The 23,106-nt window shown below is 39.2% G+C and overlaps 1 protein-coding gene across 1 annotated transcript in view; it reads right to left on the reverse strand.

The window, feature by feature from the left end:
* The window catches only part of LOC132352711 (phospholipid-transporting ATPase IB-like), a 71,710-nt gene extending 68,125 nt beyond the window's left edge, over positions 1 to 3,585 (reverse strand). Inside the window, 1 exon segment of the mRNA XM_059903399.1 lies at positions 3,345 to 3,585. Within this exon segment, the coding sequence (XP_059759382.1) occupies positions 3,345 to 3,585 (241 nt within the window).
* Positions 3,586 to 23,106: the final 19,521 nt, after the last annotated feature.

A 23,106-nucleotide genomic window follows, 5' to 3' on the forward strand; every position in this document is an offset into this window, starting at 1 on the left:
AAGTGATGGAGATAAGGTCAGCTTATAAAAGTCATGACATGCCATGTGACAGGAGATTTATCTGGACCCTGTAGGCCAGGGATCAGGAAGACACTTTTTCTAACAGCCAGATGGTAAATATTTTAGGCTTTGTGGACCATACAGTCTTGTTGCAACTACTCAACTCTGCTGTTGTATCATGAAAAAGCAATAAATAATACACAGATGAATAAACAGTATGGCCATGTTCCAATAAAACTTTATTTACAAAAACAAGCAGTGGGCCGTTGGATGGTAGTTTACCAACTCAGTGCAGGCACTGAGACATCACTGAATCCACCGCACTTACTCATTACTACTTTTTATATGCATCCTTCTGGAAACTATGTGAAGAATGAATCTGAGTAGAACTTGACTGAGGGCTGAGCAATCAGTTAGGAAACGTTGGTGGTAGTCCAGGGATGAAGAGGAGAGAGCCTACAGAAAAAAGATTGGAAAGGTAGACTCAGCAAGACCTTGGGACTGACTGGATGATGAAAGCCATGGGGGTGGAAGTGGAGAAGAGAGGAGCAAACTGAGAAGGAGATAAGTGTGACCTTTATGTTTCCAGCTTGGATGATTGTCAGATGCTGGTACCACACTTACATGGAGAATATTGAAAAGAGAGCCTGGTTTGGGGGAAAAAGATGAATTTTGCTTTGTACACACTGAGTTAAGAAGCCTACATGACATCTGGAGAGCAATGTCCGGGCAATAATGAGTTAATAATTCATAGAGAAAGCTGAGCTGGAGTCAAATAAGAAGACATCAACAGGTGGATGACAGTTGAAATTATTAGAAGAGGTGAGCTCTCTTAAAGGGGTGATCTTGGAAAAGAAAATCACCCTGAGAAGCTGATGAAGACTCTCCTTCAGAAAAAAAAAAAACACACACACACATATAGGAATAAAATTTTTCACGAAATTTCAAGGATTTATGGACCCAAGTTGAAGAATTCCTGGTGACCCCAGGATCCTGGAAAACACCAGCATTTAAAAGGTAGATCAAGGTTTCTATGAATCAAATAGGGAAAAGATGTTTTTTTTTAAAAAATCAGAAGTGAGCAGCAGAAATCCAGTTAGATAGTGACTTTAAAAATGACCACTGGGGGTGGGGGTGGGGAACATGGGTAATTGAAAGCTGAGCCTATGTTCCTTTCAAAAATCTCCCAGGAATCTGGCTGCAGAGGTTTTATGGATAACTCATTTCAGCAACTGAGAAACAAAATGCATTTGTGGATTAAAAACAGTCTTTATTTCAAAAAAAAAGAAAAAATGACCACTGGGTTTGGTAATCAGGAATTTATTCCTAATCTTGAGCAACAATTTCAGTAGAGTGGTTGAAGTAGACAGCAGACTGAAATGGGCTCAAGAATGACCAGGAGTTACCATATGGCCCAGCAACCCCACTACTGGGCATATACCCAGAGAAAACCATAATTCAAAAAGACACATGCACCCCAATGTTCACTGCAGCATTATTTACAATAGCCAGGTCATGGAAGCAACCTAAACGTCCATCAACAGACGAATGGATAAAGAAGATGTGGTACATATATACAATGGAATATTACTCAGCCATAAGAAGGAACAAAATTGGGTCATTTGCAGAGACGTGGATGACCTAAAGATTGTCATGCAGAGTGAAGTAAGTCAGGAAGAGAAAAACAAATATCATATATTAACGCATGTATGTGGAACCTAGAAAAATGGTACAAATGAGCCGGTTTGCAGGGCAGAAGTTGAGACACAGATGTAGAGAACAAACGTATGGACACCAAGGGGGGAAGGGGGAGTGTGGGATGAACTGGGAGATTGGGATTGACATGTATACACTAATATGTATAAAATAGATAACAAATAAGAACTTGCTGTATAAAAAAACTAAAATAAAATTCAAATAAAAAAAAAATAAGAGAGCTAACAACAACATCAAAAAGAATGACCAGGAGGTGAGAGAATGGAAACACTGTGGGCTGTCTCTTCTTTCAAGAAGTCTCATCAAGAAGGGAAGAAAAGGTCATTTGTATGATATGCAGAACTTGATGTATTTTATAGAGATCAAAATATCAGTGACTTTTGTAAGCTTTTATGTCTGTTTCAAAATAGGATAATATACACACTCTTGGGCTAGAGAAGATTAAACAAGCAAATTTAAATTGAGATTATTTTTTAAAACTCATCTAAAATCTAGAAGCCTAAAATCAAAACTGGACAAGTAACATCTAGAAACTCGGACTGCATAAGAATGAATCCTTGGTGTGTGATCCAAACATTTATACCTATATAAAAGGAAGTCTATACCTTCCTTTTATTCCTAAAATGCTCTCAAACAGATCCTCTCAAGGGAAGTTAGAGCAATAAAGAATCCTCAGGTGATAGATTAGAAAAGGCAGAAAGATGTACGATGGTTTACTCTGAAAACACGGGAAGACAAACAAAAATGCTGAACTTCGAATGCCCAATCCCAGTTTACCTTTAAGCCTCTTACTGACAGAAGGACACTTTGGCCGCTGAATGCCCTCAGTGATCCTTGTCCTCATTTCCCTGGCACCACTCATCGCACTCACTCAAGGAAGCAGCTATCATCCCCACTTCTGAGTGAGGAAATCAATGCTCAGAGAAGTGAAAACCTCGCCCAAGCTCTTCTGGTGACTGAGTGCCAGATGCAGAGGCGTGGCCCTCGTCCACCTGACTCAATCTCATGCCTCTGCCCTGACTTCTCCTCTGCTTTATTCCAGAATGCCAGGATTACATGAAACTGGCAGGACAATCTTTCCCAAAAAATCTTAAGAAGGAAATGTTCTATTTCTAAAACTCACTAACCCTCAGTTTCTGAAAACAAACAAAGCAAAACTACCACACACCAGTTAGAAAAACAGCCTCCCCTTTTAAATCAAAACATGGTTAAGTCTTTAAAGTCACTTTTAAAAGCAGCACACAGACTTCCCTGGTGGCGCAGTGGTTAAGAATCCGCCTGCCAATGCAGGGGACAGGGGTTCGAGCCCTGGTCCGGGAAGATCCCACATGCCGTGGAGCAACTAAGCCCATGCACCACAACTACTGAGCTTGCGCTCTAGAGCCCGTGAACCACAACTACTGAGCCTGCGTGCCACAACTACCGGAGCCCATGCTCCCCAACAAGAGAAGCCACCGCAATGAGAAGCCCACGCACTGCAACGAAGAGTAGCCCCCCCTCACCGCAACTAGAGAAAACCCGCACGCAACAATGAAGATCCAATGCAACCAAAAAATAAACAAAAATTTTAAAATAAAAGCAGCACAATTTCCCAAAATGGCGGCTTCCTGCCATGCTCTGGCACTTACCCTTATTCCCGATGTACCAGATGTCTGCTCTGCCGTATCCGTCATTCCAGAATATGGCTCCCACACAGCTCACCAAGGACATGACCAAGAGCAGCAGGGACACCACGAGGATCTGCACATTGGTCACGTTCTCAACTTTGGATCTCCTGAGGGGGTGACTCGACTGCGTTCTGCGCAATAGCGTGCGACCACACACCAAAAAGGACAACAAACAAAACCAGTGGATTATAGTGGAAAGCATGCTGACGGTGAGAGGAGGTCAAAAATTACAACAGTTAAAAAGTAGGATATGTCTTTGGCCAAATCACTAACGGACTGAAAGTGTGACCATGGTTACATGAGCGTGGTTTTTCCACCTCGGTTCCTAGAGCCTCATTCTCTAGTTCATAGAAAACATATTCACACAGCAGATCCATTACCTCAAAATCCTAGGGTTCCTAAAAAAAAAACTGTTGTCATTTTTGGCAATACTATTTGTCATCATAGATTATTTACCTGCATGAATTTGGTTTCAAATCCAGTGTAAACAACTATGCCAAGGATCTACTCCGTATTTTTAAGCTGTGTACCTCTTAGCAAGACCTGGTCAGGCCCAACTAGAACAGGGCTAAAAATAAAAGAGCATTTATAAACTACCAAAGAAGTTCTTCTTTTCACAATGTAAAACGAACCTAGGCTTTCACCACGCATACATACGTACATATATTTGTATATATATACATATATATGTATTTCCTTTGTCAAGTTCAACTATTTGGACAAATAGCAATAAAAACAAATGTGTCTTCAAAGAAAGTATCTATTTCTAAAAGAGCATAGAAAAAAATTGCTTTGTCATCCATTTCTCACCATTCCCAAGATATATGGATCAAAAATTTTAGAGAGTAAAACATCTCTTATACTTAGGGTGACTATAAAAGTTATTGTCAGGGAAAATTAAGTGGACAAAAAAATGTTTGAGAAGGAAAATATGATACCTTTTACCATTTAGGTACAAGGTTCCAGTAAAGCTACTGAAATGACAATTAGGTCATTAGGTCACATTCTATTTTTCCAGATAGGCTTGACAATTGCTTTTCTGTTTGCATTTTAGCTGTTTCTAACAAAGCCTACAAAATAAAATCAAAGGAAAAATGACAACAGGATTTTCATGGCAAAGTTCAATGTCTCCAATAGTTAACAAAAGAAGATTATGAAAGTCAGTGTCTGAAAATGTATTGTACTTACCAGATAATAAATAATATATATTAAACGTTAACATAAACTTTGCTAGAAGATTTTGCCATACTAGCATTTTGCAAATAATTTCAGTAAGGACAAAAGAGGTACGAAAGTTAAGTTTTCATCACCTTTATGTGAAATACCGTTTGTGAAATGATAATCACCATAATCAAACACCATGTAATATTTGATATATTTGAGCCTGTAGCTGATGATACTGAACAGGGGATCACACTTTGAGTAGCAAGGATCTAGAACAATGATTCCAAACTTGTGTGCATCAGATTCACCTGGAGGTCTTGTTAAAATACAGATTGCAGGGCTGCACCCCCCAAAGTTGTTTTACTCAGTGGGTCTGGGGTAGGGCACCACAGTGTGCATTTCTAACAACTCCAAGAGGATGGAGATGCTGCTGGCCCAGGGATCCCACTTTGAGAACCACTCATCGAGAAAATGCTTCATTCCAATAAAATAATCTCATCCTTGCAGAGACAAAAGGCAGATCTTCAAGAGAATTAGGAATCCAACTGTCATCAGTCTAACAATAAAAATAAAATCCTCTTTGTGTATTTTGTAAGTATTTAATTAAAAGATCTTTAACTCTAGAATGCTACATCTTTCCAAATACCAAATAAATGTGAAAGTTTAGTACAAATATTCTCAGGCATGTATACAAGGTCTTAAAAGTTCTGACACTCAAGAGATCTACATTGAAACAGCTTGGGATGAACTTCTGTTCATCAAAAGATACCTTAAAGTCCGAAAGCAAGTTACCAACTGGGAGAAGACATTTGCAACACATACAACTGACAGAAGAATAGGTATTAAAAGTGCATGAAGAAATCCTATAAATCAGTAAGAAAATAGAAATATCCCAGTAGGAAAATGAACAACCAGCATGAACACATATTTCCCAGAAGAGGAAAATATGTATTACCAGCAAACTCAAAAATAGATGCTCAAGAGTGATACATTAATGAATTAAAGAAGAAAAAGCATTTACCACATCAATAGATGCTGAAAAAAATTAGTAAAAGATTTAACATGCATTCCAGGGAAAAAAAAATTCTTAGTAAGCTTCACATATAAGAAAACTTTCCAAATCTGGCAAAAGGTATCTCTGAAAATCAAGAACAACTATCATACTTAACTTTGAAATATTAGAAGTATTTCCATGTTAGTTAGTCAGGAAAAAGATGAGATTAGGTTCTATCACCAAATTTATTTTCAATTGCTCTGGAGTTTCCAGAGACGAGATGGGGGAAAAAAAGAAATGAGATATTACTACTATTGGGAAGGAAAGACCAAAAACCACCCAACTTTTAAAGAAAGGATCTACTGCCCCCCAAATCCTATACACTTGACTTAAAAATCATAAAAATGTGTTAAGAGTTTAATAGGTGGCTGGATATAAGATCAACAAACAAAAATAAGTACTAATGATGTACTGCTAGATCTGGCTATTGTTAATAAAACTGCTATAAACACTTGTATAAATGTTTTTGTGTGAATATATGTTTTCATTTCTCTGGGATAAATGCCCAGGAGTATAATTGCTAGGTCATATGATAGTTGCATAATAGTTATACCAAACTGCCAAAATGTTTTCCAAGTGGCTGTACAATTTTATATTCCCACCCACAATGTATGAGTGATTCAGTCTCCACACATCCTCACCAGCATTTGATGTTGTAAGTATTTTTAATTCTGGCCATTCTGATAGATGTGTAGTGATACCTCACTGTGATTTTAATTTACATTTCCCTAATAGCTAATTATGTAGAAAATGTTTTCATGTACTCATTTGCCATTTTTATATCCTCTTTTGCCCATTTTCTAATTGGATTGTTGGTTTGGGTTTTTTTCTGTACAGTTTTGACTCCTCTCTGATGACATGAGTGTCAGCTCTTTGGTTATATTCCCACAGGCCGCTGAGGCTCTGTTAATTTTTTTTTTTTTTCAGTCTACTTTCTTGTTTAAATTGGGTAGTTCCTATTGTGTATCTTTCAATTCATGGATTCTTTCCTCTGGCCCTTCTATTCTGCTGTTGAGCCCATCCCTGGAGCTTTTTTCATTTGGTTCACTGGTTTTTGGGGGGTTTTTTAGTTATTATATTTTTAAGTTCTAAAGTCTCCATTTGGATCTTTATATCTTCTGTTTCTTTGCCGACAGTTTTGTTTCAGGCATGTTTCTGATTGCTCATGGAAGCTTTTTTCTAAAGCATCCTTTAGCGTCTCTGTCAGATAACGCTTATATTTCTCTTATTTTGGTGTTGGCATCAGTGGTTGTCTTTTTTCATTGAGTTTGAGATCCTCCTGGTTTGGGGTATGGTGAATAACTTTTGACTGAGATCCAGACAGCTTGGGTATTATGTTATGAGACGCTGGATATCATTTAAACCTTAGATGGCTTCCTCTGGCACCTCTCTGACAGGGGACAAGGTTGCTGTCTTGTTACTGCGTGATGGGGGATAAGTGTACAAGTTGCAAACTTGGCCTCTGTGGAGGGCCAAGGGGTGAGGGTTCTCTAATAGCTGGGCAAGGCTGAGAGTTCCGGCTGCCCTGTTTTGGAGGCCTCCAGAAACACCTCCCGGGCTTGAAGGGGTTGAAATCCCTTGTTGCTGCTGTCCACACGGTCTCCACGGACACTGTGAAAGAGGGGAGGGCCTCGTTACCGCCCTTACTACTGAATGAAGGCCCTGGCTCCCTCCTCGGCCTTCTCTGACACCACCTTTGCGGGGGGGCAGGGGGCCTCATCACAGCCTGGTAAAGGTGCAAGTCTAGGCTGCGCAGGTTACCTTTGCTGGTGTGGGTGTGCATGGGGCCACACCTCGGCTACGCTGTCTGGCTGGAGTAGAGTGGCCGCTGTCTGAAAGTTTTCTGTCTTATCAGGCTGCCCACTTCCTGGTCCTCTGACTAGAGAAAAAGGCTCTGGGGGGCATTTCTTCTGTCTGTGTCCATTGGTCTTTCTGCATTTCCAGTTTCTTCAGTTCCAAGCCTGAGATAAACGAGGCGAAAGAAAAACCCAGGGAACTCACCACCACACTGTTCCCTGGGTTCCAAGGTCCTGCCATCTGCCTTCTTCTCTCTGTCTTTCAAAGTCTTCTTATGTTTGTTTTCTATATAATGCCCAAAGTCTTTACTTGTACTTAGCAGGAAAAAGAGGTAAAAGAATGTCTACTCCATCTTCCCAGAAACAGAAGTCTATAATTGAATTTTTAAAAATCTGGTAGGTACCAAACTATTACTATGATTAGCAGTGAGGATAAAGGTGGTATTTGGAAAGTGAGGAAGGTAAAATAAATTAATTTTCTGTATTATTTTTACAAAGATGATATATTTAACAAATTCTAAACCTGTTTTCCATTTTCAAGTTTGCAAAGAAGATAGCAACAGACATGCAAATAGTCAAGTGTAAGATCAAGGGCTTCCTTAAGCAAACTAACAGAATAAAAATCAATGTCTTTTTTCCATTAATAAAAAGTTAATTGAAAAACTGTTTCCTCCCACTCACAATCACAAGTTATTCTGAAGTTCAAATGGTAGTTCTAAAAGCAACAGTATATAAGATCACTCAGAGTTCATTTATACCCCCTTTTCGGGCTTCCCTGGTGGCGCAGTGGTTGAGAATCTGCCTGCCAATGCAGGGGACACAGGTTCGAGCCCTGGTCTGGGAGGATCCCACATGCCGCGGAGCAACTAGGCCCGTGAGCCACAATTACTGAGCCTGCGCGTCTGGAGCCTATGCTCTGCAACAAGAGAGGCCGCGATAGTGAGAGGCCCGCGCACCGTGATGAAGAGTGGCCCCCGCTTGCCGCAACTGGAGAAAGCCCTCGCACAGAAATGAAGACCCAATACAGCCATAAATAAATAAATAAATAAATAAATAAAATTTTAAAAAGCTCTTTAAATGCATTGAATAGTCAAGATAAGAGCTATGATCAGGCAAAAATTCAATCAAGGCAAAAAAAAATTAAGAAAAATAGGTTAAAAATTCAAAAAGCACTTTCCCTGATGAAATTTGCCAATTCCTACTAAAGTTAAATACAGAGAAACAGGGGGTATATATGTCAAGTCTCAGGTCCTGCCCAAGGTGGGGAATCTGATAGAACCCCATGGTCACACAGATTCATCTTGGGGTCAGGGTGAGCTAGGAAGAAACCGCCTCCATTCTCCACTCACCCCTCCCCTAGGGCTTCAGGAAAAGGTGCCCTGGCATTCTCCTGAGGAAGGAGAGAGAAGGAGGAAAGAGGGAAAGAAAAAGAGAAGAAGGGAGAGAGGCAGGGAAGGAAAGAGAGGAAGAGAGAGATACAGAAAGAACCCATCCTGGAAGGCCATGAGAAAGAACCCATCCTGGAAGGCTATGATCTCTGATGGCTTGGCTCTATAGCAGAATAACCTAAACTGGCATCACCAGAGTTGTCCAAGAAAACTCAAACTTTGTCAGTTTAAAATGGTTCAGACCTACTGTAAAGCATAGGCAACTATATTCAAGAATCTGAAAAAGAATATATATGAGTCACTTTGCTGTACACCTAAAACATTATCAACTACAATTCATTGTTTTTAATACAAAAAAAACAAAATATGGCAGAGGTGGGATAATGAAAAAAAATTTCAGAATTGGTAGTGCTATAAGTGACATATAGAAGCAAATAGGAAACCACTCAGAAGAAAAGCACCTTCATCCAAGGCCTCAAAGAATCCCCACAAATTTATCAAGGGAAAGAAGTAATATACCGCCAGAAGAAGAAGCAAAGCATCATAAGTAAGAAACATTACAAAGACAGTGGAAACTACCCACTGAAGATTTCCAATGCTTGAATTAGAAGATATAGATGCTTGAATTAGAAGATACAGATTTCTTTAGAAAGAAAATAACCATACTTAACTATGTACAAAAAAAAACACAAGCTTTAACCTACCTATATGAAGAGAAACTATGAAAAGTAACCCAGCAAGTATTAAAAAGAATCAAATAAAATATCTAGAGATAGGGGAAGTCATGGTCAAACTTAAAAATTAAGACAAATTTGGAAAAAGATAGGATGCTGCTGAAAATGAAAATTAAATGAAATATAGATCAGAGAAATCACCCAAAATACAGCATGTGGAAGAAAAAAAATGGAATATACATAAAAGAACTTAGAAGAGCAAGTGAGTAAAGTGAAAGGATCTAACATAACTTTAATTGGAGTCCCAGAGGGAGAGGGGGAAAAAAATGGACCAGAGGCAACATGTGAAGAATCAATGGCTATGACACTTCCACAAAGGCAAGAAAACCAGTAAATCTTAGTAAGATACATAAAAACAAAATTACACTTAGATGTGTAGTAAATACAGAGAACCAAAGTCAAAGAGAAAATCTTAAAATCAGCCAAAGAAAAGAAAGAGGGGAAGCAGGAACATTTCCCAAAGTATTCTATGAAGCCACATTATAGTGATAGCAAAAGCAGACAAAGTCATTACAAGACAAAAACAGTACAAAATATTTTATAAATATGGATACAAAAATCTTTAGCAAAATATTTTAAATCTACCAATATATGAAATGATTGTACATCATGACTTTTATAGGTTGAATTGTGTTTCCCCACCAAAATAAAATATATTGATATCCTAACTCCCAGTACCTCAATGTGACTGACTGTATTTGGAAATAAGTTGTCTTATTCTGTTTGGGCTGCTATAACAAAATACCATAGACGGGGTAGCTTATAAACAACAGAAATCTGTTTCTCACAGTTTTGGAAGCTGAGAAGTTCAAAATCAAGGCACCAGCATGGTCATGTTTTGGTGAGGACCATCCACCTGGTTCATAACTGGAGCTTCTGTGTCCTCATCTGGAAAAGGGGCTGTAGATCTCTCTGGACCGTCTTTTATGAGGCAATAATCCCATTGATGAGGGCCCCACCTTCATGAAGCACCTTCCAAAGGCCCACCTACTAATACCATCACCTTTGGGGGGTTTGGATTTCAACATATGGGGGGGGGGGACACAAACATTTAAGATCATAGCATAAGTTCTTTGCAGATTGAACCAAATTAAGATGATGTCATTAGGATGAACCCTTACCCAATATGACTAGTGTCCTTATAAAAGGGGGAAATTTGGACTCAGAGACAGACACACAAATAGAGGAAAGATGATGGGAAGAGACAGGGAGAATGTCATGTGAAGATGGAGATAGAGAATGGAATTTTGCTGGCACAGGCCAAGGAATGTGTGGAGCTACGAGAAGCTGGAAGAGGAAAGAATGATCCTCCCCTACAGGTTTCACATGGAGCATGGCCTTCTGACACCTTGATTTCAGACTTCTATCCTCAAGAAATGTGAGACAATAAATTTCTGTTGTTCTAAGTCACCCATTTTGTGGTACTTTCCTATGGCAGTCCTAGGAAACTAATAATGACCATGTGGGGTTAGGGTTAGAAAGCAAGGTTGAATCATTTGAAAGTAAAATAACATAGCTTATCATATCAAAGACTAAAGAAGAAAAGCCCTGTGATAATGTCAATAGATACAGAAGCATTTGACAAAATTTTAACCATCAATTGATGTTATCAATTGTTAACATCAATTGATCATCAATTGATAAAAACTCTCAGCAAACCAAGAAAGGGGAACTTCTTCAACGTGACAGAGGATATCTATGAAAAACCTGCATCAAATATCATACTTACTTGAGACTGAATGCTTTCTCTGTAAGACTGGCAACAATTCAAGGCTGTCCTTTCTCACAACATCTATACAACATTGTACTGGAGATTTTAAATCAGTGCAATAAGGCAAGAAAAAGAAACAAAGCAAAGAGAAAGGATAAAAATAGAACTGTATTCAAAAACAATATGGTAGTCTGCAGAAGATATCCTCAAAGAATCTATTTTACCAGTTGTTCAGGTGTAACATGTAAAGAATTTGGCAGTCAAGACCTTTATCCTTACAAAGAAAAGAAAGCTGAACAAATTGAAAAATCAACAACTCTTCTTAGCTCCATCAGAGAACTGAAGTCAATGGGCAAATTGCCACCCTGAAAACTGGAGAGATGTGTGAACTTGTTACAGAGTCTATAAGTTCATATTGCTCTCCACGCGACAGGCCAATAATCGAAAGACAAGTTGTTGGGACAAGGAATAGTGACTTTACTCAAAAAGCCAGCAGACCGAGAAGATGGCGGGCTCATGCCCCAGAGAACCATCTAGCCTGAGTTAGAATTCAGGCTCCTTTTAGACTAAAATGGGAGGGAATAAAGTCAAACACTTCCTGGTTCCCGTCAGCCTCTGGAGGGGATGTGTTAATTTCTTCCTCCCTGCACTCATTCACAGGTGGGCCAGCTCAGGATGTTCCGTGTGAGCCAAAGGTATTTTAGCTTAATGCTCATCACCTGGGAAGCAGGGTTCCCAGAAACAGATCATTATGTATAATTTAAGCTTATAAGCAACATCCCTTTCGTGATTAACTTGTAATAGAATACAAAAAGTTCTTCCCTATTACAATCCCCCACTGTCAATGTCCATTCCACAGTCTTGTTGGAAAAGGAATGAAGACCATTCTGCTGAACAGAGGTGAGGAATATTCCTTAGAATCTTTAATCACTCCTTTTTATCCACAACTAATTGAACCCAATGAAACCTCTTAACACTTTGTCTGATTCATAATTGACCTTGGGGTTTTGGTTCCCAATACATATACTAAATCCCTGTGCTATTTGTTTGGAGACAAACAAATTGGTTGCCCCTTCTCCAATGGGCAATGGAGATGGAATTCCCATCTACTTCGGTTGGATGCGCAGACCTGCTGGAGGTAAACTCATGAATAAATAGTGCCCAAAGTTTTAGTGTGATTGGCTACCGCTAGGTCTTTAGCGTTTATAGATTCTCCTGCCTGGGCACACACCTGCAATGGCCTGCCATACAATATTCTAAAAGGGCTTAATTTAAGCCTGCTTCAGGAAGCCACTGATCCACAGCAGGGCAAATGGCAAGGCCTTATCCCAAGTTAAATGTCTCTTGATATGTTTTAGCGACATTCCTTTTTAATGTATGATTCATTTTCTTGTTTTTTCCTGTTGATTGTGGTCTCCAGGATGAATGTAGTTTTAATGCCTTCATCCAAATCAGGGGATAATTTCCCTAAGAAGGGCTTTAACCACTTCAGAGATTTTCTGTCTGTGGGATATGCTTCCACCCATCCTGAAAAAGTGTCCACACAAACACTAGCAGGTTATCTGACATTTCTTGCAGTTCAAGGAATTTGAGAAAAGTCTGTTTTTCAGTCCTGGGTGGGGTAGTTTCCTGTGTTGAGTCCCCATCTGGGGAGGTCTGACAGCAGTCTTTGGGTTATTTTTAAGACCCTGGGGGAAAGAGCTCTGTCTCCTTTTGTTGGATTTTCATGAGCTCCATCTGTAGGCTTAAAGCGTTCTGGTGGGACTCTGACGTCAAGCTATTCTGGTGAAAAACATCAGGGTGAGGTCTATCAGAAAGTTAATCAGCTCATTCCCCACGGTCAGTTTTACCCAAGGTTCCTGTGGGGAATGAGGTGCCTCAAGTCCAAGGAGCCCCCGAGCCTCTTCAATATTCCTCTGTACCATGCGAGAGGCCCTTGTCTTTCATTGTTCTTCTTCTGTTCTAGCCGAGGCCAATCTGTTTTCCAATGTCTCTCGTCCTCACAGTAAGCACATTGTTCCCTCCCCGATGCGGGCTCACCTCTCTTCAAGTTACTCACCTTCTGGGAATCCAATGACACTGCCAAAAAAGTGGCCTTTCGTTTTGCATCTTCTTTCTTCTGTTGTTGTTCCCTGTTGAATACTTTAAAAGCAACATCTACCAACTGGGAAGGATTCGTTCCAAATGCACCATCTAATTTTTGCAACTTTCTCCTGATATCTGAGGCGCTTTGCCCCAAAAGGTCAGATTTACCATTCTAATATTTTCAGGGGCCTTGGGATCTGCATTAGTATGACGTCTGTAGGTCTGATAAATCCTTTCCAAAAATTAAGAGAGGTCTTCATTTGTTTTGCTGTATCTCTTGAATATCGTTCAAACTCTTTTGCTTTGGTTTCCCTTTTCAAAGCCCCGCCAAGACACACTAATGAGTAGTGCTCTCATAAGGGCCTTCTTCCCTCACTGGGGTCCCCAGTGGGTTCAGCTGTGGGCGCTGCCAGGGGTAGGGGATGCGCCCTGTAAGGAGGGTTGCCATCTTTCCAACTGAACAAGTCTGAGAAACCCAGCCGGCTGTTCATCTGCATTTAGGCCCCCTACGAGATAATGGCATAAGGGAAATGGCCCCTTCCCGGAAGTGGCTCCTGGCCCAAACTGGGTGCCCTGTCGGGTCTTAGATGGCGATACCAGACCAAGTCCGTGTGCCCCAGAAACTAACACAGGATATTCTAATTGACTCCTATAAGGAGGGGAAGTTCTAAGCCCCAGTGTCAGGAATAGGGGCTGGATAGGAACGGAAAGTGGTGGCAATTATTGGCATAATCGCCAGAGCAGCTGGGACAGCCAGCTCAGCCAGAGAAGTTAAGGTTTGAAGCAGCACATCCTCTCACTCCCTTCCTTTGCTTATTTTCCCTGATAATACAGTTAGTCCCCTACATACAAGCCTTCAAGTTGCCAGCTTTCAAAGATGCAAACGTGCGTTCACAAGTCCAATCACGTAACTTGGTTCACGTGTCTGGCGTACGTTGTCACGTGCGTGCATCCTTTCCAAGTGGTTGTGCTTTTGTGTACTTTACTGTACAGTACTGTATAGAGTACAGTAGTACAGTATCTTTATTTCAAGCCTGGGATGTGAGTGAGTGAAATTGCAGCCTGCCCTCCGTCTCCTATGGCTGACGATCCTTCGGCTCTACCATCTCCCACCTCCCCTCCCTCCTCCAGTCAGTAACTCTTCTTGCCTGTTCACTCGATACCAGCCCCTGTATGCCAGCTGTTGTACTGTACTACTGTACTTTTCAAGGTACTGTACTGTAATATTAAAAATGTTTTACTTTTGTGTTTTTTTATGCATTATTTGTGTGAAAAGTATTATAAGCCTATTACAGTACAGTACTATATATAGCCAATTGTGTTATTTGGGTACCAAGGCTAACTTTGGACTTACGAACAAACTGGATTTAGGAACACGCTCTCAGAACGGAACTCGTTTGTATATAGGAGACTTACTGTAGTACAAATGCTTACACGTGAAGGATTTCATCATTCTTCCCTGCTTTTTCACCAAATAGCTATATATTCAAAAGCCACTGTAAAACCATAGATAGCAGTTGATCATCTAACCATTAAAAGGATGCCTTTTTGCTTTGGCATCAACCAACTGGGATTACAATGCAATTGAACAAAAACTTGACTACTTCTGTGACAAACAATTTAAGATAATTACTGAAATTATGACTGATATCATTTACCAGGATATACCAGAATGTTAAGAATTCCATATAGTTTCTAGAATATGTATATTAATGTTTACCCATGTGATACAATTTAATAAGTTTTATCACTCATTTGATAATGCCTCCCATGCAATTCAATACACCAGTAAGCCCCATCAGTTTAATAATTCCTCCCTCTGAGACGGAGACAAAGCATGCAACAGAACCAGACTCAGATATGGCAGAGATTTCTGAAATTATCAGACTAGGAATTTTAAATAGCTATGATTATATGCTAAGGGCTCTAATGGAATAAGTGGACACTGTGCAGGAACATACGGGTGATGTAAGCAGAGACGTGTACACTCTAAGAAAGAACCCAAAGGAAATGGTATAAATGAAAAACACATTAATAAAAGTGAATAATGCTTCTCAGTGGCCCATCAGTAGACTGAACATAGCCAAGGAAAGAATCAGTTAGCTTGAAGATATGTCAAAAGAAACTTCACAAACTAAAAAGCAAAGAGAAAAGAGAATTTTAATGGAACAGAATACTCAACAACTGTCAGACAATTTCAAAAGGTGTAGCAGGGAGCTCCCTGGTGGTCCAGTGCACAAGGTCCCAAGATAACCCTTTCTAAACCCCCTGTAGAGATCCTAACAGGTACTGTGGCCACACACTGTTACAATAAGATATCATCTTCCTCTCACCCATGGGTTCATAGCTGTAATCAGACCCCTTATCCAAAATGCGCCTCAGAGGACTTTCTTTAGGGATAGCTGAAACATTCCCCCTTTTTCAAGACAAACAAAACACAAACAAGTGCTAGCATCCAAAGAAACCAACGAACCAGTTCACAAATCAGGTACATATCCAACAACTCTTTTCTCTAACAGGGTACCCCAGCCCAATACAAAACAAACTGGCTTATTCCGGAAGAGAAGCCCCAAACGGAGAGGAAGAGAAGCTCCCGGCTGTACACACCAGAGCGACTTACCCTACTGCACGGAGCCCGTCGGCTCCCAAAGGTCGATTCCTTTACCCCAACTGCCAAGCGCTGGGGCAGCCGATGCTGCTTCAGGGAATCTGTAGGGCAGATCCTCAGGACAAGGGGTCCTGGCAGCTGCTAGGGCCTTACCTGAAAATGCCCCAACTGGGGCCGGCTGGCCACGAGCCCCAAGGGGCACAGAGCAGGGGCACAGGCTCGCCAAAATTTCTTAGCAAGTCCTAGCTCGTACTGCTCGTCGTACGACAGGCCAATAATCGAGAGAGGAGTTGCGGTGAGGAATAACGACTTTATTCAGAAAGCCAGCAGACAGAGAAGATGGCGGGCCCTTCCCCGCCCCCCAGAGAACCATCTTGCCCGACTTAGAATTCAGGCTCCTTTTGTACTAAAAGGGGAGGGAGTAAAGTCAAACACTTCCTAGTTCCCATCAGCCTCTGGAGGGGACGTGTTAATTTCTTCCTCCCTGCACTCATTCACAGGTGAGCCTGGTCAGGATGTTTGTGAGCCAAACAAAGGTATTTTAGCTTAATGCTCATTACCTGGGAAGCAGGGTTCCGAGAAATGGACTATTATGTATAATTTAAGCTTATAGGCAACATCCCTTCAGTGATTAACTTGTAATACAATACAGAAGGTTCTTCCCTATTACAAATTCAAAGAATCACAATTTATCTCTGGAGCCAGCAACTGGTAGAAGCACTAAAATGGTAACTGAATAATTCGACTTGCCAGAGTCTGAGCCATGGATTACCTCGGGAGATAAAATCTCTTGGGGACATAGTCTTAGAGGGAGACCCACACGTCTGTGAGTTTTCTTTAAGTAGCACCACCAGGTTCTCAGGGTGAAGATCAGAGAAAAAGGCCCCTCCCGTTTCCAGCAAGGGAAGGGGAACAGGATCATTATGAAATATGCCCAGCTGCATTTTGTTCTTCTTAACAAAGGCCTGCAATCAAGGAAAAGTACTTTGTCAGGGCCAAACCAACCTGGAAGAAGGAAAATACCTAATTCCAGCCCATTCTAGCCTTCTTTTCTTCCTTAAAGGGAGGGGAAACAAAAAAAAACAAAATAGAAAAGCACTAGTGAAAGGCAAGACCAGGGACACAGCCATATAACAGACTGAAACCTAATCATAGGATTATAGATCACACCCCTTCCCCACACCTTGCCACTATATCAACAGGGTTCCTACGTAATAACAGGAATTACAACTGAAAGAATTGCAAGGCTAAGGCCCTATTTAAGAAGGGGTCTCTAGAGAAACCAGAGGAGATAAAATAAGGACACTGGGGGAAATTTTAGCCTCTGACACCTACAGTTACAGCAAACAATAAGCACAGCATAACTACTAGGCAGATAAACATAAAACCTCACATTAAAGGGCTATTTCATTTTACCAGACATATCATACCTGACTTTCAACAAATATCATAGATATTAATCCACCTATCAATAATCACTTTAAATATAAATGATCTAAATATACCCATTAAAAGCCAAAGGCCATGAGAATTATTAAAATAAAAACAAGATCAAAATATGTGTTGTCTATAAGAAACACACTTTAACTGTAAAGATACAGATTAACAGGATAGAAAAAGATATTCCACGCTAACACTAATCAAAAGAAAACTTGAATAGTTACATTAATTTCAGACCAAGCAGGCTTCAGAGCATGGAAAATTTTCAGAGATAAAGAGGGGCATTATATAATGATAAAGATGTCAATCTCTAGGACAACATAACAATCCTTAACATGTATGTTCCTGACAGCAGACCATCAAAATACATGAGACAAAAACTGAGAAAACTGCAAGGAGAAATAGACAAATCTACCATTATAGTTGGAAACTTCAGCACCCTTCTACTAGTAATTGCAAGTTCCAACAGGCAGAAAATCAGTAAGGATATAGTAGAACTGAACAGCACCATCAATCAACTGAATCTAATTGACACTTTCAGAATACTGCATCCAACAACAACAGAATACACATCACCTCAAGGTCCCATGGAACACTCACCAAGATAGAAAACATTCTGGGCCATAAAACACACCTTTAAAAATATAAAAGGAAGAATTAGAACAATTTTCTCAAACTCTTCCAAAAGAGGATGGAACGCTTCCAAACTCATTGCATGAGGCCAGCATTACCCTGATACCAAACAAAGACACTACAAGAAAAAAAAATTACAGACCAATACCCTTTATGAACATTGATGCCAAAATCCTCAACAAAATATTAGCAAACAGAATTCAACAGCAAAATAAAAGGATTATATCCCATGACCAAGTGGAATTTATCCCTGGGTGCAGGAATGGTTCAACATACAAAAATCAATATATGTAACATACCATATTAACAGAATGAAGCACAAAAATCACACAATCACCTCAGGTGATGGATAAAAAATGACAAAATTCTAAAATGCTCAACATTTCATCATAAAATGCTCAACAAACTAGGAATAGGAGAAGCTACCTCAACATAATAAAAGCCATATATGAAAAGCCCATAGCTAACACCATACTCAATGGTGAATGACTGAAAGTTTTCCTCTAAGATCAAGACAAGGATGTCCACTTTCACCACTTCTATTTTATATAGTACTGGAAGTCCTAGCCAGAGCAATTAGGCAAGAAAAATAAATAAAAAGCATCCAAATTGGAAAGGAAGAAATAAAAGTATCTCTGTTCATGATGAAGTGGACATATATGTAGAAAATCCTAAATATTCCATGCAGACACACACACACAAAAACCTGTTAGAACGAATAAACTAATTCATCAAAGTGGCAGGATATAAAATCAACACACAAAAATTATCTGTGTTTCTATACACTTACAATGAACATCTGAAAAAAAATTAAGAAAATAACGTCATTCACAATAGCACCAAAAAAGAATAAAAGACTTAGGAATTAATTTACCCAAGGATTTGCACACTGAAAACTACAAAATGTTGCTGAAAAATTACAGATAATACCAATAAATGGAAAGACATCCCATGTTCATGGATTGGAAGATTTAATACTGTTAGGATGTCAATACTACCCAAAACAATCTACAGATTCAGTGCAATCCCTATCAAAATCCCAATGATGTTTTTTGCAGAAATAGGGAAATTCACCCCAAAATTCATATGAATTCTCAAGGGACCCCAATTAGCCAAAACAGTCTTAAAAATGAAGAACAGTTCTTCCCTGGTGGTGCAGTGGTTAAGAATCTGCCTGCCAATGCAGGGGACACAGTTTCAAGCCCTGGTCCGGGAAGATCCCACATTCCGTGGAGCAACTAAGCCAGTGTGCCGCAACTACTGAGCCTGCACTCTAGAGCCCACAAGCCACAATTACTGAGCCCACGTGCCACAACTACTGAAGCCCGCACTCCTCAACAAGAGAAGTCACCGCAATGAGAAGCCCGTGCACTGCAACAAAGAGTAGCTCCTGCTTGCTGCAACTAGAGAAAGCCCACACACAGCAACAAAGACCCAATGCTGCCAAAAATAAATAAATAAATAAATAAATTTATAAAAGGAAAAAAAAATGAAGAACAAAGCTGGAGGTCTCATACTTCCTGATCTCAAAACTTACTACAAAGCTCTTGTAATCAAAACAGTGTGATAGTTGCATAAAGATAAACATATAGAGCAAATGGAATAAAATAGAGACCCCAGAAATAAACCCTCACCTATATGGTCAAATAATTTTCAACAAGAGTGTCAAGACCATTCAGTGGGGAAAGGATAGCCTCTTCAACAAATGGTGTTGGGAAAACTGGATATCCACAAACAAAACAAAAGAGTGATGTTGGACCCTTATCTTATACAATTAAAAAAAAATAACTAAAACAAAAGACCTAACTGTAAGATCTGAAACTATGAAAGTCCTAAAAGGAAATACGGAGGAAAATCTTCATGAGATTGGATTTGGCGATGATTTCTTGGATATGACACCAAAAGTACAGGAAACAAAGGAGAAAATAAAGCGGACTTCATCAAAATTTTAAAATTTTGTATGTCAAGCTCACCATCAAGAGAATGAAAAGACAACTCGCAGAATGGGAGAAAATATTTGCACATCATACATATGGTAAAAGATGAATTTCAAGAATATATAAATAATTCCTAAAACTCAACAACAACCACAAAAACAGCCCAATTCTAAGATGGAGAAAGGACTTGAATAGACATTTCTCCGAAGAATATATACAAATGGCCAACAAGCACATGAAAAGATCCTCAACATTATTAGTCATTAGAGAAGTGCAAAGTAAAACCACAATGAAATAACACTTTACACTCATTAGGGTGACTATTATATTTTTTTAAGAAAAAAAATAACAAGTGTTGGTAAGAATATGGAGAAATTGGAAACTTTGTGTACTGTTGGTGGGAATGAAAAACGGTACAGCCTCTGTGTGAAACAATATGGCAGTTCCTCCAAAAGTTAAACATAGAATTAACATGTGATCCAGCAATTCCACTTCCAGATATATACCCAAAAGAATTAAAAGCACGGACTCAAACAGATACTTGCACACCAATGTTCATAGGAGCATTAACCACAATAACCAAAGGGGAATAAAACCCAAATGTCCATCAACAAATGAATAAATAAACAAAATATGGTATATATATACAACGGGATATTATTGAGCTTTAAAAAGGAAAGGAAATTCTGATACATGCTACATGGATGAAACTTAAAAACATTTATGCTACGTGAAATAAGCCAGACACAAAAGGACAAATATTGTATGATTCCACTTACATGTGATACCTCAAATCCATTGAGACAGAAAAAACAGAATAGAAGTAACCAGGGAATAGGGGGAGGTGGGAAAAGAAAGTTATTGTTTAATAGGTAAAGAGTTTCTGTTTGTGATGACAAAAAAGTTCTTGAAATAGATAGTGGTAGAAGTTGCACAACTTTGTGAACCCAATGCCATTGAATTGTATACTTTAAAATGGTTAAAATGGTGGATTTTATGTTATGTATCTTTTACCACAATAAAAAATATATACAATAGATATTATAAAATATTACAATATGTAACAATGACTAGGAACAAAATAAATGAAGGAAAAGTGAGCATACATAGATATATAGGCCTGGTGAGTGGTATTACAAGTCTTTAGGAGAAAAATGAGCCATTCTGCAAATTTTGCTGGAATAACTGGTTGGTGACAAGGAAAAAATATTGTATCTCTATCTTACACTACTCACAAAAATATATTCCAGATTGGCTAAAAGTCTACAAATGAAAAGCAAAACTTTATTTAAAATAAAGTACTAGTGAAATCTTCATGTTATCAGGGCATGGAAAAGACTTCGAAAACTTTCCAAAAACACAAACCATAAAGGAAAATATTAATTAATCTGACTTCATTAAAACAAAGACACTTTTGTTTATTGAGACAGTAAAATAAACTTAAAAACAAACCACATAGCTCTAGAATATTTTTTAATGTATATAACCGACAAAGGTTTTCTACCCAGATGATTTAAAGAATTCCTACAAATGAATTTTAAAAAATAGAAACATGAGCAAAAGATATGAACAGGCCATTAATTTAGAGAACAAAAAAGCCAGTGGCCCATAATTATATGAAAATATGCTCAAATTCAATCAGGCTCAAGCTAAAAACTAAAAGGCATGCCAGGGACTTCCCTGGCGGTCCAGTGGTTGACTTCGCCTTCCAATGCAGGGGGTGTGGGTTTGATCCCTGGTTGGGGAGCTAGGATCCCACATGCCTCGTGGCCAAAAAAACCAAAAACATAAAACAGAAGCTATATTGTAACAAATTCAATAAAGACTCTAAAAATGGTCCACATCAAAAAAACAATCTTAAAAAATAAATAAAAGGCATGACAATGCCAAGCGTTGGCCAATATATGGGGAATTAGAAACTGACATAGTAGTACAGGCAGGAGTATAAATGGATACAAGCATTTTTTAGCAAGTTCAGGTTGCACATGCCCTACAATTCAGTACTTCCACTTTTAAGTGTAGCTTAAAAAACACATGTGTGTGCAAGGAGATATAAATGAAGAATGATGGGTATTTCCACGCTGTTTCTAACAGTGAAAAAATAGAAAAACCCAAATGCTTATCAATAGAGGAACAGTTAAACAAAACCTATCTTAATCATATGATGAAATATTGTAGAGACATTGAAAAGAGTGACTCTATCAATAAATAGATACAGATAATCTCAAAAACCTGAGTGATGTGAAAATGATATATGTACTCTATTAAATCATCTATGTAAACTTTAAAAAAAATAACTACACTATTAAATCTTGCTTATGGATCTATAGTTACAAATGTAGTTTTAGACATTAAAAAAGGACTGAAATCATACATAACACACTCGTGGTCGTAACTGCCTTGGGTGGGAGGTGAGGGAGGGGAACAGAAGGAATGAGCCTAGAGGTAATGGTTGAAGGTGATTTTCGCTTTGCTTTATCCTAATGATTTCTTTTTTAAAAAAATGTAAAGAGAAAATCCTGGAAGCGAATGTGACAAAGTGACAAAGGTTGTTTATTCTATATGGTGAAAATAAGAGGGTTTGTTGAATTTTGTGCACACACTGCCACACATCACATAGCGCTGGCAGCCACCTAACAATGACAGGCCAAAGTACTAGAATATTTTTAAGCAATAGGTAAATTACATTTGAATCTATCAATCATCTCGATTTATTATTTCTCTGGCCGTTCAGGATCCAGGACCCTGATTTCATCCTCTCAGCACCTGCCCCACGATATCTGGAGGGCAAGAACCTGGGGTGAAAGAGGAGCAGGGGCAGATTGCCCGAGCAGCGGGGTACCGAGTTCAGTGACTGTTGTAGGGCGGCTGCCAGGCTTAGGGGGAAGGGGAAGCCGTGACAAAGTGAGAGAGTGGCATGGACATATATACACTACCAAATGTAAAATATATAGCTAATAGGAAGCAGCCGCATTAACACAGGGAGATCAGCTCGGTGCTTTGTGGCCATCTAGAGGGGTGGGATAGGGAGGGTGGGAGGGAGACGCAAGAGGGAGGAGATATGGGGATATATGTATATGTATAGCTGATTCACTTTGTTATACAGCAGAAACTAACACACCGTTGTAAAGCAATTATACTCCAATAAAGATGTTAAAAAAAAAAAAAAGGGA

The sequence above is a fragment of the Balaenoptera ricei genome, chromosome 18 (assembly GCF_028023285.1).
Source record: "Balaenoptera ricei isolate mBalRic1 chromosome 18, mBalRic1.hap2, whole genome shotgun sequence".
Lineage (NCBI taxonomy): Eukaryota > Metazoa > Chordata > Mammalia > Artiodactyla > Balaenopteridae > Balaenoptera > Balaenoptera ricei.